The sequence below is a fragment of the Nuphar pumila genome, chromosome 4 (genome assembly GCF_984573655.1).
Source record: "Nuphar pumila chromosome 4, dmNupPumi1.hap1.1, whole genome shotgun sequence".
NCBI lineage: Eukaryota > Viridiplantae > Streptophyta > Magnoliopsida > Nymphaeales > Nymphaeaceae > Nuphar > Nuphar pumila.
In genome coordinates this window covers 110,255,179-110,270,168 of record NC_143252.1, presented here as the reverse complement: position 1 = coordinate 110,270,168, position 14,990 = coordinate 110,255,179, and the positions used below count along the sequence as shown (strand labels likewise).

The window sequence follows — 14,990 nt, the reverse complement described above, 5'->3', positions numbered from 1 at the left end:
TGAGACGAGAACAAATGCATCATAACAACATAGACAAACACATGGATTATGTAGATCTTTATACACCAATCACTAGATGTAACGCATGATTGCTTTATGTGTGTGACACGATCAAATGCATCATAACAGACATCGCTGAACACATCTATGAGGATCTTTATACACCAAGCACTGTATAATGCAGGATTGCTTTACGTCTGCAAGCAACACAAGAACAAATGCATCACATTGCCGACCGCATCACCTATGTGGATCTTTTTTTATACACCAAGCACATGTTAGGCATGATTAGCGAACCAGGTTCACCTTCAGATTTCAGTAAAGAATGGTGGGTCCCTTTAGAAAGGGAGTTTTCATAAGTGGAAGATTCCCTCTCTAAGCTTTCCTTTATGAAAGTTCACCTTCTGTTTGTTTTTTCCCTCATTTTCTTTTTGGCACAAATATAGCCATCATCATTAAATCTCAAGGATAAGAGATTGACAAGATGACCGAGTTGATGGATATTATGTGAACAGGAATGCACAACAAAGTCGACCTTGACGAAACCATTTTGAGAGTGTACATGAACGCACCATGGGGCAAATACTTGGTATTTATTGACCTTATCATACTGTGGTAAAAAGTCATAGTTGTAAGCTTTATCTACTTATACCCAACAGATGTATTAACAGGTGTTTCATATTTTTTTAACTAGGAAGCACACTTTGGATCGAGTTGTTTAGAGATAAGAGCCTATGAGAAAGTTTTAGTGCATTGTGTGCTATAGATTTTAATGTTCATAAAGGGAAAAAAAATGTAACTAAATATCATAATACCACAATGGAAAACATGTTTTCCATTAAATGAGCTATGTAGTTTACATCTATAGGTCAACTCACATTTGTTTGCTTATCAGGGAAAAGGAACCATGTTTATGTCTTCAATTCAGAGTATGCTCATGAAACTTGTTCCATCCAACCCCAAGAGAATGGCTTTGTATTGGGAAATGAGTTATCAAATGGTGATAAGCATTTTTATTCTCAACACTAGTGGATTCTCACTTGTGGTTTAGAAGGCACAAGTTAGCACCACACTGGTGTGTTCCGAGAAGCCAAAAGGATCTCTAAGGATGTGTTTTGCTAACAAAATTCATCATATCAAGAATGATGGATGAAGACAGTCTAACGTGGATCCCTGCACCACCAAACAATTGGATGGCCTGTACAGCTGCACTGAAGTAGGTTCCCTTCTGCTTATGGTAAGGAATGTCATATCACTAAGTAAAGCGACCTTTCCTCAAATGGTGAATACACATGAATACATGATCATAAAAGTGCAATACTTTCATTATCAAATGCATCAGGTCATTGACAAACATATTGCTGATGAGGAATTTTTTAGACCAAGCACTAGATATGCCTAACTGCATTATGTTGGGGAGCAAATAGCTTCATCTTCTGCTTTCAGTAAGGAACATTGGGTCCCTTGAGAAAGTGAGTTTTCCTCAAGTGGTGGGCACCTTAGAAATTATAGGCTTTTCATCAAGAATTTATTCATGAAGTTTTCTTGTTCTTTCCTATTTTTTTCTTTTTTTGAAACAAAATGCAGTCAATCTTATTAGTTGCTAGATTGTGGATAATATAAAGCCCAACGAGGTCCACGGTTGTAGTTGAGCATGATTATAAAGAATAGAAAATCATAATAAAGTTTATGGTCACAGAACTGGTGTTCTTTAATTCTTGTTAAGGTCTGTATTTTGATAAATAAAGCTAATAGATTATTTTCTGATGCCATGTTGCTTCATAGTCTATTTTCCTCTTTTTATTGGTAGATTGCAGTATTTTCTCAAAGGATAACAACTTTCCATGCAGCTGTTATAGTCCATACAAAATAGGCTACTGTTACCATATACATAAATTTCCTCCATATCATTGACAAATCTTAGGATTGCATCTTTAACTGCCAGATCCAAAAAGATCTAACAACTCCAATGAACTTTAACAAGTTCAGCCATTTTTTCGTTAAAAGAAATTTGTAAAGTACCAGCTTGATGTTTCAAATTGATTTCGATCCATTGAAAATATTTTAACAAATTTATCGAAACATTCAAGCTAATTCTCCACTTGCACTTTCATAAACTAAACAACCTTTCCGAATAGATGCCTTTCAAGCAAAAGTATGTTATTTGACACCTTTAATGGTGAAAATCAATGTAGAGGGCTAATCATCAATTCCAGATTTGCTTAGAGGGAAAAAAGAGCAAAATTAACAAGACATTGGGTAACTGATTCACTATAAAGTCTTTCAGAGCAGATTGTACCCATAATGTGGAAAATGAAGATGAATGTAACATTGTAAAAGACAGCTAGACAATCACAATCAAGACTGAAGGACAATACCCATGATGAAACATGAGCACAGAAAGAAGATAAAAGGGAGATGGTGGAAGCTCTCTTAAAGGATGAGTCACTCCTATTCAATGTCTGAGACTCTGATGCGAACAACAGAAGATAGTAGAAAAAGAAGCAAACTTGTAAAAAACTCTTCCCCCAAATAATTTCCCCAGTAAGTGCATGATTAGCATAAGTAATGGGGCATTGAACAATAACTGGTCTGAATTCACTCACCAGTCTGCTATCAAATCCATATGTAATAATTGATATAAAGGTAAAGCAACTATTCTACTTTATCTAATCCAGGCCTATGAATGGGTTCTTATGAACCTTAGAAGTATAAAAAACTGTAGTACTTAATACAGTTTCCTCCGAGTACATGACTCATTATTTAAATAAGAATGAAGCATCATAAAGAGAGAAAGTAGATGAGATAAATCTTCTGATAGTGTATGATGAATGACAAAGTCAGTCCACAATGAAGATAAATGAATGAGATTGAGATTGTAGACAAGGATCTCAAAAGATGCATCAATTCAGGACATCCATAGAGAAGCCAACCAAGAGAATATCAAAAGGATGGAGGTAAATGCCAAGTTGGTTAGAACATATACCGCACAGGACTTCATGCACAAGCTAACTGGAGAGTGCTTCAAAGGTCATTCACATGACCAATACTAATTTGACTAAAACCTGCATGCAAGTTAGCAACGCCCCATAGATAAGCATATTTCCTTAGCCTATGCAGTCAAAGATGATATGCTATACGATTTGTTGGATATCTATGTTATTTTCACACAATGACTTAGTAAAGTTAATTCCGCTCATGGTGGATGCCTGGAATAGGGAGATAGTGAATCCTTAATGACATGATGTTCCTGGAAAGAAGAATCATTGTATTGCTCCTAATGCAATTTTATGCACTTCTACACAAATTGACAACCCAGGTGCTTGCAGTACCACCATTCACAGGCTTATAGATACTACATGAAATCAAGATACTGAGTTACAGCACTCTCAAATGCTTAGAAGCATTTCCTAGCTTCAAGAAATAATTCTTTCCATAAGAAATCAATGAACAACTTGCAGACAAATTAAAGGTAGAGTGGCAGATGATCTTGTATTTGCAATGTCAATAATTGCCATGTTCAAACAGAAACACTCTTTGCCACATATCTCTGAGGAACTAGCAAGCTTCACTTCGTTATTCAAGCACACTAACATATAGCTCCGTTCCTCAATGGAAGCTACTTGGCTTGTTCTGCCAATAAACACATGAACATCCTTGGGTGGAGATAAGACAAATAGACTTGATCATTTATCTGAATACTGCAATTAGTAGATAATCTTTTCATTTGATATGCTCAAGGCAGTGGTGTTCCAATCCTAAACACTAACAGTAAATTGTCCCAAAAAACATTCAGTAATTTAGACCATTCCCATACCAGAACCCTTTTCATCCAGAATGGTCTACAAATTAATCTGATAGTTTAGCTTAAGCTAAATTCTTATCTTGTTAAATGATTAGATTTGGATTATCAACCTTGGGAAACCAAAAAAAAAAGGGACCATGATATGAACTAATTTTGAAAGAAAAACATTTCATTTCAATTTAAATTCTCGGAACATAGAGGAACAGTATTTTACAGAACATGATCAACAAATGGAGGTTTCAAGACAGTTACACTTCTGTTAGGTATTTGCTTCTAAATCTCAGTAGGACTATGGATCACCCAATCCCTAATACTCTAGTTTCAGTTGGATTTCACTCTTGATTGTCATTCAGCTCCTACTTCTATGTGTCATTTTAGTTTAGTTTCTTTAAGTGAATAAAAGAAGATTTGAGTATGGTTGCCCTTTTATCTCCATGCACATCAACCAACTTCAAGGTTCTTTCATTTTTTTTATTAAAAATGACATGTTTCACATGTAAGAGATTTAATATAAACCCACAATAACATATAGCATAAATTTAGCATTCCATACATCTTTCCTTGATACCATTTCTAGGATCTAATTGCCTAATGTATGTACCATGATACCTAAAGTAATGCTAGCCTATGCCACATGGATATGGATGTGGGAATGGGATACAATGCAGATATGCTTGGTAAAATATGATAATTTACAAAAAATTAGGACATGGACAGGGCCGAACACATGCACAGATGTATGTCTGTGTCTGTGTGTAAAACAACAATTCTAAATCACTATAATTAGAAACATGAATAATGAAACTAAGTTGAAAATGAAATGTAATCTAATTAATGACAAATTTTAAAAGAAAAAGAACAAGTGAATATGAAATAAGAAATAAAGATCATAAAAGAAAATAGATAAATCCAATGATACAATGTTGACTGTGTGTAAAAACTGGTTTAACCATGTCCATGAAGTGCCTTAGGGTATCAATGAAGCGTCCATAGTGACCGAATGTCATGTCATTGTTAAAAAGTGGCTTTGAATACATTAGGTTCAATAAAGAACTCATACACATGCACATGAAGTGCGAATAAACCCATTAAAGGGAACAACACAAGCACATAATGTGCTAACACATAAACCCACACAAGGGGCAAAAATATGACATAAAGTCATAAGTTGAATATTATTGAAGAAGAAGGAAGAAGAGGGTATAAACCTCATACAATGGAGCATAAGCTCCTCCAAGGAGTAAAAAATACAAAGGGGGAGACCCCTATTTATAACACAAGAGAGGAGCCACCTAGAGGGCTCCCAAAGGAGTCGTTGGGGGCCCCCAACGGTCACATTTGTGACCGTTGGGGGCTCCCCAACGACTCTTTGGGGAGCCTCCCTAGGTGGCGCAAACCACAAAAAAAAAGGAAAAATAAAAAAGAAAATTAAAAATAAAATTACAAACATATTCCAAATGGAATATGCATAAAAACTGTGAAATGTCTAAACTACCCCTATGCCTATAAATAGATAAATATATATTTTATATATATAATTAGGATAATACATATGCATATATACCATATATGAATATGTATTATCCTTTATATATATATAATATATATAATATTACAATTGTTGAATGATACATTTTAACAGTCATGTCATGTCAACACATGATATGTACGCTAAGTGAAGTCCATGTGACATAGATGCTAGCAATAAAGTATCATTAGAAATCTCTCTCTCATGCACATGCATCTGTGCGTATGCACATGCATCTGTGCGTATGCACACACACAAATGAGGACCAGGCAGAGTTGGATCGAGTAGCCCAAGTAAGATTCCACAGCACCAATATAAACAAAATTTAAAGTCCATGTCATGCACATATCTTTTAGTCATCAAAGACATAACTCCCTGGCAAAGATTTGTAATCTATAGAAAAGACAGCCAGCACCAGAAATAATACAATCCACATCAATCTGTATTTAAAACCTTTTGATGTCATTTATGATGAAGGTTCAAGGACACTTAAAAGCTCAGAAATGAAAGGACAATGGTGAGAGGAGCAACAAAGTGGAAAAAGAAAGGCTCCAACAAGACTGCGTCCTTTCTCCCACCCATTTTTTCACTTTTTCTTTCTAAAGTATTCTCATACTAAACCGCTAACAGTTCTAGCCAAGACCAGCAACAACAATGGCCTAAAACCTAATTTTATGCTACATAAACCAATAAAATGGACAATCAAACCTGCCATCCACTGATGAAAACTTGTGGATGACATCGCCATGAAAATCTATTTTGATTTGTACTTGTCAGTCTAAATCAAGGAATTCCATTCTCTTCCTCATGGACCCTTTCAAGTCAGTAGCCTCTCTCTCTGTTTTCTGGGCCTGCAAATCCAAAAAAGACCTGATAAACATCAGTCGTTGTCTAGGCAAGATCATGCCATATGGAAAAATTTTCAAATTGGAAGGTCAATGCAATTAGTGCCTGACCATCATAGAAGAAGATGCACCTGCTTAATCTCCATAATTGAAACTCTAACCATGTTCGCTGGAAGCTCTTCCTTGGTTGCATCCTTCCAAATAAAAGAAGAAAGATGAGCATAAGATTGGTGATGGTAGGACAACTAAGACAAGAAATAAGCAAAGGAAGGACGTGTACCAGTTCTCCAAGAAGGACAACATTTTCACCTCGAATGATGTACAACCCAAGAGGAACATCACAGTAGAGGTTTCCAACAATTACCCTCTCAATAGAACTTTCCAACACAATATTCGCTGCAACAAAATTATGAATAAAAAGAGCAGAAAAATCAAATGCATGCCCATATAACATATAGTTGCTTGAGAAAGAAGACTCTTACCAAACTGGTCAAATGACCGAAAAATACCATTGAGTTTGCGTCCATCCCTTAACACGACCAATAATTTCTCTGTAAGATGAATGAGTTTAAGAAACCTCAATATATACAGAGAGAAAATTTACAAGAATCAGGAGTCAAAATTGATCGCTTCTCGAAACAAAACCAGAAAAAGGAAAAGATGAAGAACATATCGCAGACCAACTAAGCCTCTTGGGGCTTGCCAGAAAAATGCAAAAACAGTCTTGCAATTGCAGGACCTCAAATAGCTAAAGAACATCTATAATATTGGACAACATCTCCACTTATGTCATCAATTTGTTCATGTTAACTTAATTACTACATAATAAAATGTCCACATGCTTGAATTGCTAATGTTCTCTGTCACTTCTTCCAAAGATGCATTATAAGTTATAACTATAAGTTACTAATAGAGGTAGCCCCTGACGTTCAGGATTTACATTTCTCTTATTCATGGTTGTCAAACCTGCAAAAGCAGAGATATTTGGCTTTTTGAATATGCAGCCTAACACAAGCAGAATGCAGAAAGAAGAGATATAATTGCACAAGGCTACACTTAGTAAGCTACAAGGAGACAAGCATAATTAAGGACAATGCACATCACTCCGCATTTTCTTGTGAATGCTACCAGCTAAAAGCTCCACAAAATATCAAAAGAACCCAGAAAATAGTTCTCTTGTAGATCCTCAATAAGTTCCAGAGCACAAGGCCTAGAAAATTTTACAATATCTTAAAATGTAAAAACATAAATAATTTACTACAATCTGTAAACAATTCATACTCAATATGAAATTATAAAAATGATTACACAATGGTGTCGTCAATATACATGTTATTTTAAGAATTACATGTAGCATAGGAGATTCAATTACCTTGTGATCCCTTTTCTTTAAAAATGCATATCACCCTCCCCAAATTCTTTCATGAACCTATCTATATGTAAATTAGAAATGATAAGTCTAAGAACATTATTAGACAAAAGATTTAAGAAACTAGAAAATGGTAGGGGAAAATAAAAAGAGTAACTAAATAGGGTAAACTAAGTGATTTACAAAATCAGGAGAACAGGAATACAATGCGCTTCTGATATTACAAAAGTCATATGAAACCTTAACAAGAATAGGGAAAAGATGCATAATTGGAGAAAAGACATCAGAAACATACCTTCACTTTGATTTTTTGACCCTTTGAAGAGAACATATGGGACATGACTTCCATTTGAAACTTTTTGGAGTTTTTTCCTGTCACATGGGTGCGGGTGCGGGTGTGGGTGCGGCACTCTCAAAAAACTTGGGTGCGGGGGTGCGGCAAAAATATAAAAAATTATATATATATATATAGTCCAAAAGTTGGACATAAATGACCCTGGGTGTGTTGACTGCACCCAGGGTCAGGTTGACCACATCGGGTGCGGGTGCGGCACCTAGTTGAAGAGTCCCTGTGACATAGAATTTTTCCATAAAAAATAATTTCTTCGAAACTTGAAAAAATAGCTCTAACAAGATCTTTTGTTTACTCTAAAAGGTTAAAAAACTAAAAAAAAAATCTGTTTGGTGAAAGTGATGTGCATTCAAAAGTTACAGTGCTTGGTTGTTTACATGGGAAATGGAAGCTCTTTATGTAAATGTGGTACCTCTGTCTATTACATGAATACTGCCCCTGAAATACCACATTGTCACAGGACTCTATGTGCCTATCCTGGAAGAACCACAGTATGCTACTTCCTGCAGTAGTATCCTCTATGAATTGTCAAGCAACCGCTAGTGAAACAATTTTCAATCTGGTTCAGCTCTAAAGCTTAACCATCATAAAAAGTGCAGTCAGGTGAAAGATAGGAACAAGATTCATAGTTTGGGTGATCATCTAGATATGGTTGTGCAACCCCACTTTGCAACCCTAACATTATCTAGGGGTGCATAGGCAGCTGCACAAACAAAGTGGAACCTTCGGGCTTAACGAAGAACAATTGTCTGGAAGTTCCACCTAAAGACAATCCCAGACGCCCCAAGATTTTCTCTTGTAAGCATGGAAGGTGGAGCCCCACCTTCCTGCCACAATGTCATAAAACTTCCACAGAAGACCAAACTTTTGTGTTTGTGGGTGTGTACAATGTTGTCTTCTGTTCACATAATGAAAGCTTTTTTATACATTAGCCTGCAATTCGTTGATTCCTCGGGTTCTACCTCTATTAACATATTGGCTAATCTGATATGAATTATGACTTGGATCAAATTGATTCTTCTTTTAATATCTATACATGCAAAACCTGAGGGTATTCTCATGTTTTTGTACATAATTCTTGATACAATCCTGTATTTTTTCATCTTCCTAGAGACCTTTGGAATATAATATATATCATAGTCACCTATATCGTTAAAGGTAATTTCTCAGAGAGATTTTCAAAAGTTGATAATTCTCGAGAGTTTAAAAAATTGAAAAAATATAAATAACAACAAAAAAGCTAAGAAAATACTAATTTTTGCATTATTTTTCTTTCAAAAAATATAAAGAAACATGTTTTAAAGGTTTTAAAATATAAAAGAAACAAAAAAATACGAAATACAAACTTTAAAAAAAAAGTTTTTTTCTCAAAAAATATCACAATATTTTGAAAATATTGCCATATATTCCCGATATTATCGGCTAGCTTGAAATAGGCGATAATATCGTGATATTTTCAAAATATCAGCGATATCAGTGACAGTGATATATATATATATAGAGAGAGAGAGAGACACCTCATTTTGATAGTATTTAATATCATACTGTGCAAAGAATTTTTGTCCTATAAATGTCACAGAAATGCAAATTTGGTTCAGCCTGCACCGTTGTAAGCAATAAAATTGCCACTCTCTCAACCCGAGCAACCAAATTCTGGCCTTAGGCAACCAACGTGAAGACATCTTCACGTACCAAAAACCAATTGATTTTTTAGTAAAATGAAGCATGGGGTGCATCACACGTCACTGTACACAAACACCTACATCACACTGAAAAAAGTACTCTCTCTCACTCTCTTGTTTCAAAGATGACTAAATAAGGAAAACTCATTCTGAAAGAAAATCCCTCCTTCCATCTCCACCAAAATTCGAAAAAGAAAAAATGGATTTTTGCTTTTGATATAAGGAATTAATAACAACTATGACAATGACAACAACAGTGATGATCATAGCAGAGTAGGAGAATGCACTCATGAAAAAAATGATCTTTATGTGGAAACAAAAGAATCCTAAGAATAACATCTTACAGAGGTTATATCACAGTTCATGCATTTAACAAGCCTCATATACCCCACATGCACTCCAAAGATTGCATGCAAAAGATCCAATAACACGTAACTTCAAAACTAGAACGAAGTGCACCAAAACCCTCCTTTTCAATAACTATGCAGAATTCACATGGAAGGCCCCATAAAAGAAGGTCAAGTAAATCAACAAAATGTAGTCATGGTAACAACTAATCCGCATAAGATAATAGAAAGGTGGGGAACCATAAAATAGATTTAGAAGTTTAAAACCAATTGGGGGGAGGGGAAAAACCCCCAACGCCAAGAAACAGAAACTGTTCCACATTAAAATTAGAAAAACATACAATATAGACTGCATTCAATACTATGTTGAAGAAAAGAAGAAAAACACATCCAAGTACCCACCTAATCTGATAAAAGAGAAGCAGAGAAGGGACATTGATTTCGCGTCATTCATCGCACCAGACTAGTTGATTTGGTCATCACACATTTTTTTCTCTCCATCGTGCGTCGTCATTTTCTTTATGGCATCGAATAGCATCAACAGCAGGACTGGTTCATCCAAGAACACCCAAGAGTCGATGCTTAATCCCTTTTTTCTTCTTCACTCAGATAATCTGGGGATATCCTTAGTATCGCAACAGCTTTTTGAGACAACAAGTCGATATGGAGTAGGGCTACGGTTATGGTACCAAGTGCCAAAAATAAATTACGTTTCTTTGATGGATTCATCGCGAAACCTGAACCTTCATCACCAAATATTGTCATATGGGAGCGAAGCAATAATATGGTGTTATCCTGGTTGCTCAATTTCATCCATAAAGATCTAGCAGCCAGTGTCATCTATGCTCAAACCACAGCTGAAGTTTGGGCAGAGCTCCGCGAAGGGTTTTCTCAATCAAACGCTCCTAGGATATATCAAATCTAACAGGAGACAATCAATCTCAAGCAAGATCAATCTCTCATAACCATGTACTTCAACAAGCTAAAAGGATTATGGGACAAAATGTCCATATATATCGAGATTTCACCATGCTTGTGTGGCACCATGAGGGTTATTCAAGATCTCCAACAACGTGAATGGCTCATTCAATTTTTGATGGGCCTCAATGATAGCTTCAGTGCCATCCGGAGTCAATTACTCCTTATGACACCCTTACCAAGTATATCCAAGGCATACTCGTTGATCATCCAAGATGAACGACAGCACGACCTTCGTCTCATGCCATCACATGAACCAGCTATTGCGACCGTCGATCGAGGCAATATCCCTGTCAAGGCCGACACATCAAAGATAGGCCAGACGCATCCAAGACCAAGATGTGATCATTGTGAACATCTTGGACACATCAAGCAAAAATGCTATTATCTTCATAGTTTTCCTAACCGACCAAGGAGTTCTTCTAATGCTCACTTCACTAGCCAGGCTAATGCATGTGCCCCCAGTAACGAACCTGAAAAATCCGTTTCAAGTTCTCTTCTTCCTAAACTTACCAAAGAACAATATGATAAGATTATGGCCATTGTCAATCTAGGTAACCAAAATATTCCATCTATGGCCAACCTTGTAGGTAATATACCCGCATCTTCAATTTGTTTGTTTGCATCTCAGAGTTGGATTATAGATTTAGGGGCAACAGATCATATCACAAACTCCATATCCAATCTTTCTTCTCTAGTGTCGATCTCCTTTCCACCCATCGGTCTCCCTAATGGGACATCCACCCATGTCACTCATACTGGCAGTGTTACATTGACTCCAACTATTACTTTACACAATGTTCTTTATGTTCCTCATTTCAAATTCAATCTTATTTTCATTAGCAAATTAAATCATGATTTGAAATGTGTCGTTGTGTTTAATGACGATCATTGTGTTTTTCAGGACCCGCACTCGAAGATGACGATTGGAACGGGTAGGCTGCAAGAGAACCTTTATATCCTTGAGGGTGGTAGTAACCATGCCTTGAATACTGCATCTCCTTCTATTTAGCATCTTCGTCTTTGACACTTATCAAATTCACGTCTTCAAGTTCTTATCAATTCAAATAAAGTTAATGACAAAATTTCTCATGACCCTTGTTCTGTTTGTCATAAAGCTAAACAAACCAGGTTACCATTCCTTCATGAGACTATATCTTCTTCTAAACCTTTCGAGTTACTATATTGCGACATATGAGATGCATATCAAACTCCCTCTATATCCGGGGCTCATTTTTTCTTGACCATCGCAGATGACTACAGCAGATGCACGTGGGTATATGTCATGAGGTATAAGTCGGAGACATTCAATATTATCAGAAATTTCATCGCATTAATTCACAATAAGTTTCAAACCAACATTTTAAGCATTCGATCCGATAATGGAATCAATTTTTTTTCAAAAGACATGCAAATTTTTCTTAAAGACAATGGCATCCATCATCAGCACAGTTGTGTCGCAACACCACAACAAAACAGTATTGTTGAACGCAAGCATCATGACTTGTTGAATGTCGCTTGGGCTCTCCGTTTTCAATCCAATTTACCACTCAAGTTTTGAGGAGAATTTGATAATAGAATCAATTTTTTTTCAAAATACATGCAATTTTTTTTTAAAGACAATGGCATCTATCATCAGCACAGTTGCGTCGCAACACCACAACAAAATGGTGTTGTTGAATGCAAGCATTGTGACTTGTTGAATGTCGCTCGGGCTCTCCGTTTTCAATCCAATTTACCACTCAAGTTTTGAGGGGAATGTGTTCTCACCACCACATACCTTATTAATCGTCTTTCCTCCAAACCCTTGATGGATGAAACCCCTTATGATATGTTATACAACCAAATGCCTAATTATGCTCATCTACACATTTGGTTGTTTATATTATGCCTTTAACATCCACCATAACCACAAATTTGACACACGTGCCAAATAAGGAATCTTTGTAGGATATCCATATTGTTAAGTTGGTTATAAAGTTTATGACCTTGAATCACAAATGATTTTTGTCGATAGAGATGTTAAATTTTATGAAAATATTTTTCCTTTTCAAGATCAAACGGCTCCTCCCTTTGATGTCACCAATGTCATACCCATACCCATTTTTGAATCCCAAGAATCATATTCATAACCTCCTGCCATAGAGCCTTTGTCCACCAACCCAATTCCCCCCAACACCCAAAACCTCCCTTCGCTTTGCGGCTCTGATACCATGATAAAAGAGAAGCAGGCAAAAGAAAGAACGATTAACTTTTATTCTTGAATGTTCTGTTTTACATTAGATCTACAGGTTACAATATATGCACTATTAACAATACAGGAAAAAGCGATGAGATCGTTATTCTACAGATGACGGATAACCCTGGTCTATTGCCACAAATGTAGGTTGGTAGTTATCATTAGAGGGATATCGGTATGACCAAATGGCCTGCGTCAGTTTTAGCGATAACCATCTAACAGTTTGTGAAGAACGATAATTCAGTATCGAGTTATCCGATAACGTTAGCTTTAACCACCTAACGATAACTCATTATCGAGTTATTTGGGATGACTAATATAATCTAATACAAGATCACCCACCAATACCAACAAAATAAACTACAAAATCCACAACACCAACAACCCAAATTCTCATCTTCACAAACCATCAACTCATTTCCTAGAATTTTTTAGTCTACTCAGAAAATAGACCAAGTAACCAGAAGAAGATCAGCATCATCCAAACAACCAAGTTCATAACTTTTGATGGGTTTCCCATTTACAAAACAGACAATAAAAGATCCAAGAAAGAACAAAAAGAGAAAGGCTTTAGAAAGGCTCAAAACTTACTATCAAGGTAGCTAACAAGGGATGTCGATCGAAATATGTCATCTAGAGTAGCCCAAGACATCTTCCAATACGAGATACTCAAGCTCTGATATAAAAAAAGCCATCACCCATGCTCTCTCTCTATATATATAGGCTTCTCTCCGGGCTCTACTTGTAGAAGCTGGCTTAGATACGAAGAGTCATGTAGCAAATGAAAAATTATTAGTATGGTCACTTCCGAAAATACTCAAAAATAAAGTTCCCACATTTTTATGATGCCAGCTAACAATAGTTTGGAGTAAATTTATCTGACTTGCAAGATGTCAGCTTATTATTTAAAAGCTTAACTTTAGCGTGTCTTCCCAAAGCCATTTTCCAAACAAAGCAGGACTGTTGGGTTTTCCTCTCCTGCGGTCACGGTGTGTGATAAAAGGCAACCGTCTACCCCACTTTACACACGCTCCACGTGTCAAGAATCTAGTGATTGGACGGAGCCCACGGGGATGTGCGTCCCAACTAGGTTGCCAACCAAAGAGGGTAAAAGCCTTAACACATTAGGTGTGTGTCCTCCTCCACAACCTTTACGTAGATTCTCTGTCTTTATCTGTTTTCCCTTTTTTCTCCTTTTTCCCTCTTGCCTTTATTAGTCTGTTTTTTTAGGGGTGCCAATGGGTCCCGTACAATACTCTATAGGGCCAGACTTTGGGGATAAACAAGAAGGTTCGATTGGAATTTGGGTCGGACCTGAAGTATCCGATTAATATATAGGGTTGGGTATGGTTTGTGAAATTTCATACCAGACATGAGTTCAAACTAAGATCCACAAATTTTCAATGTAAAAAAGATAAAAATTATTATTTTACCAAGTATGGTCGAGGTCTGGTTCATGGAATGCTTATAGGATCCAGGTATGGTTTCTCTTAACCTGGGTTCGGACTCAATACCATCATCTCAAATCAGGTGTGGGTTTGGTTTCACCTAGGTTCAAACCAAATCTGACCCGTTGACACGCCTAGTTTTTTTGTGATTTAGGGATACAACTCAAATATGAGAAGCTGTCTCACCACATTGGGCATATTCTTTGTTGTTTGGAACAGTTGTGGTTGAGGAGTTAATAGTATTGTAGGTTTACTCTTATTAAGTCCATAAATCCAGGTCACAAGAGCTCCAAGGAGTTTGGCTTAGTTAGAGATCTTGGCTGCTACACGGGTGGTTAGGGTTTCATTCTCATGGATGTCTTGCATATAAGAAAGGGCAAGAGCATTATGTTTCTTG

At 36.4% G+C, this 14,990-nt stretch overlaps 1 protein-coding gene across 2 annotated transcripts; it reads right to left on the bottom strand.

Moving 5' to 3' along the window:
• Window positions 1-5,757: 5,757 nt before the first annotated feature.
• LOC149840545 (sm-like protein LSM1A) lies at window positions 5,758-13,878 on the bottom strand. 2 transcript variants are annotated; one of them, XM_090004468.1, is made up of 5 exons: window positions 13,737-13,878; window positions 6,661-6,729; window positions 6,459-6,574; window positions 6,310-6,372; window positions 5,758-6,184 (listed from the first exon to the last, which is right to left on the bottom strand). In XM_090004468.1, the coding sequence occupies exons 1-5, from the start codon at window positions 13,795-13,797 to the stop codon at window positions 6,107-6,109; spliced, it is 387 nt and encodes a 128-aa protein (XP_089860594.1). In that variant the 5' UTR covers window positions 13,798-13,878; the 3' UTR covers window positions 5,758-6,106. The 2 variants fall into 2 exon arrangements, with proteins under 2 accessions (XP_089860594.1, XP_089860595.1); XM_090004469.1 differs by having other exon boundaries at window positions 6,290-6,372; window positions 13,737-13,822.
• Between the last annotated feature and the right edge of the window lie 1,112 nt (window positions 13,879-14,990).

Coding starts and splice junctions, on each gene's coding strand:
- LOC149840545 (XM_090004468.1), bottom strand. CDS start 13,797: ATGTCTTGGGCTACTCTAGATGACATATTTCGATCGACATCCCTTGTT. Junction 6,575..6,660: donor TCGGTCATTTGACCAGTTTG/GTAAGAGTCTTC, acceptor ATTTTGTTGCAG/CGAATATTGTGTTGGAAAGT. Junction 6,185..6,309: donor CAATTATGGAGATTAAGCAG/GTGCATCTTCTT, acceptor TTGGATTTGCAG/GCCCAGAAAACAGAGAGAGA.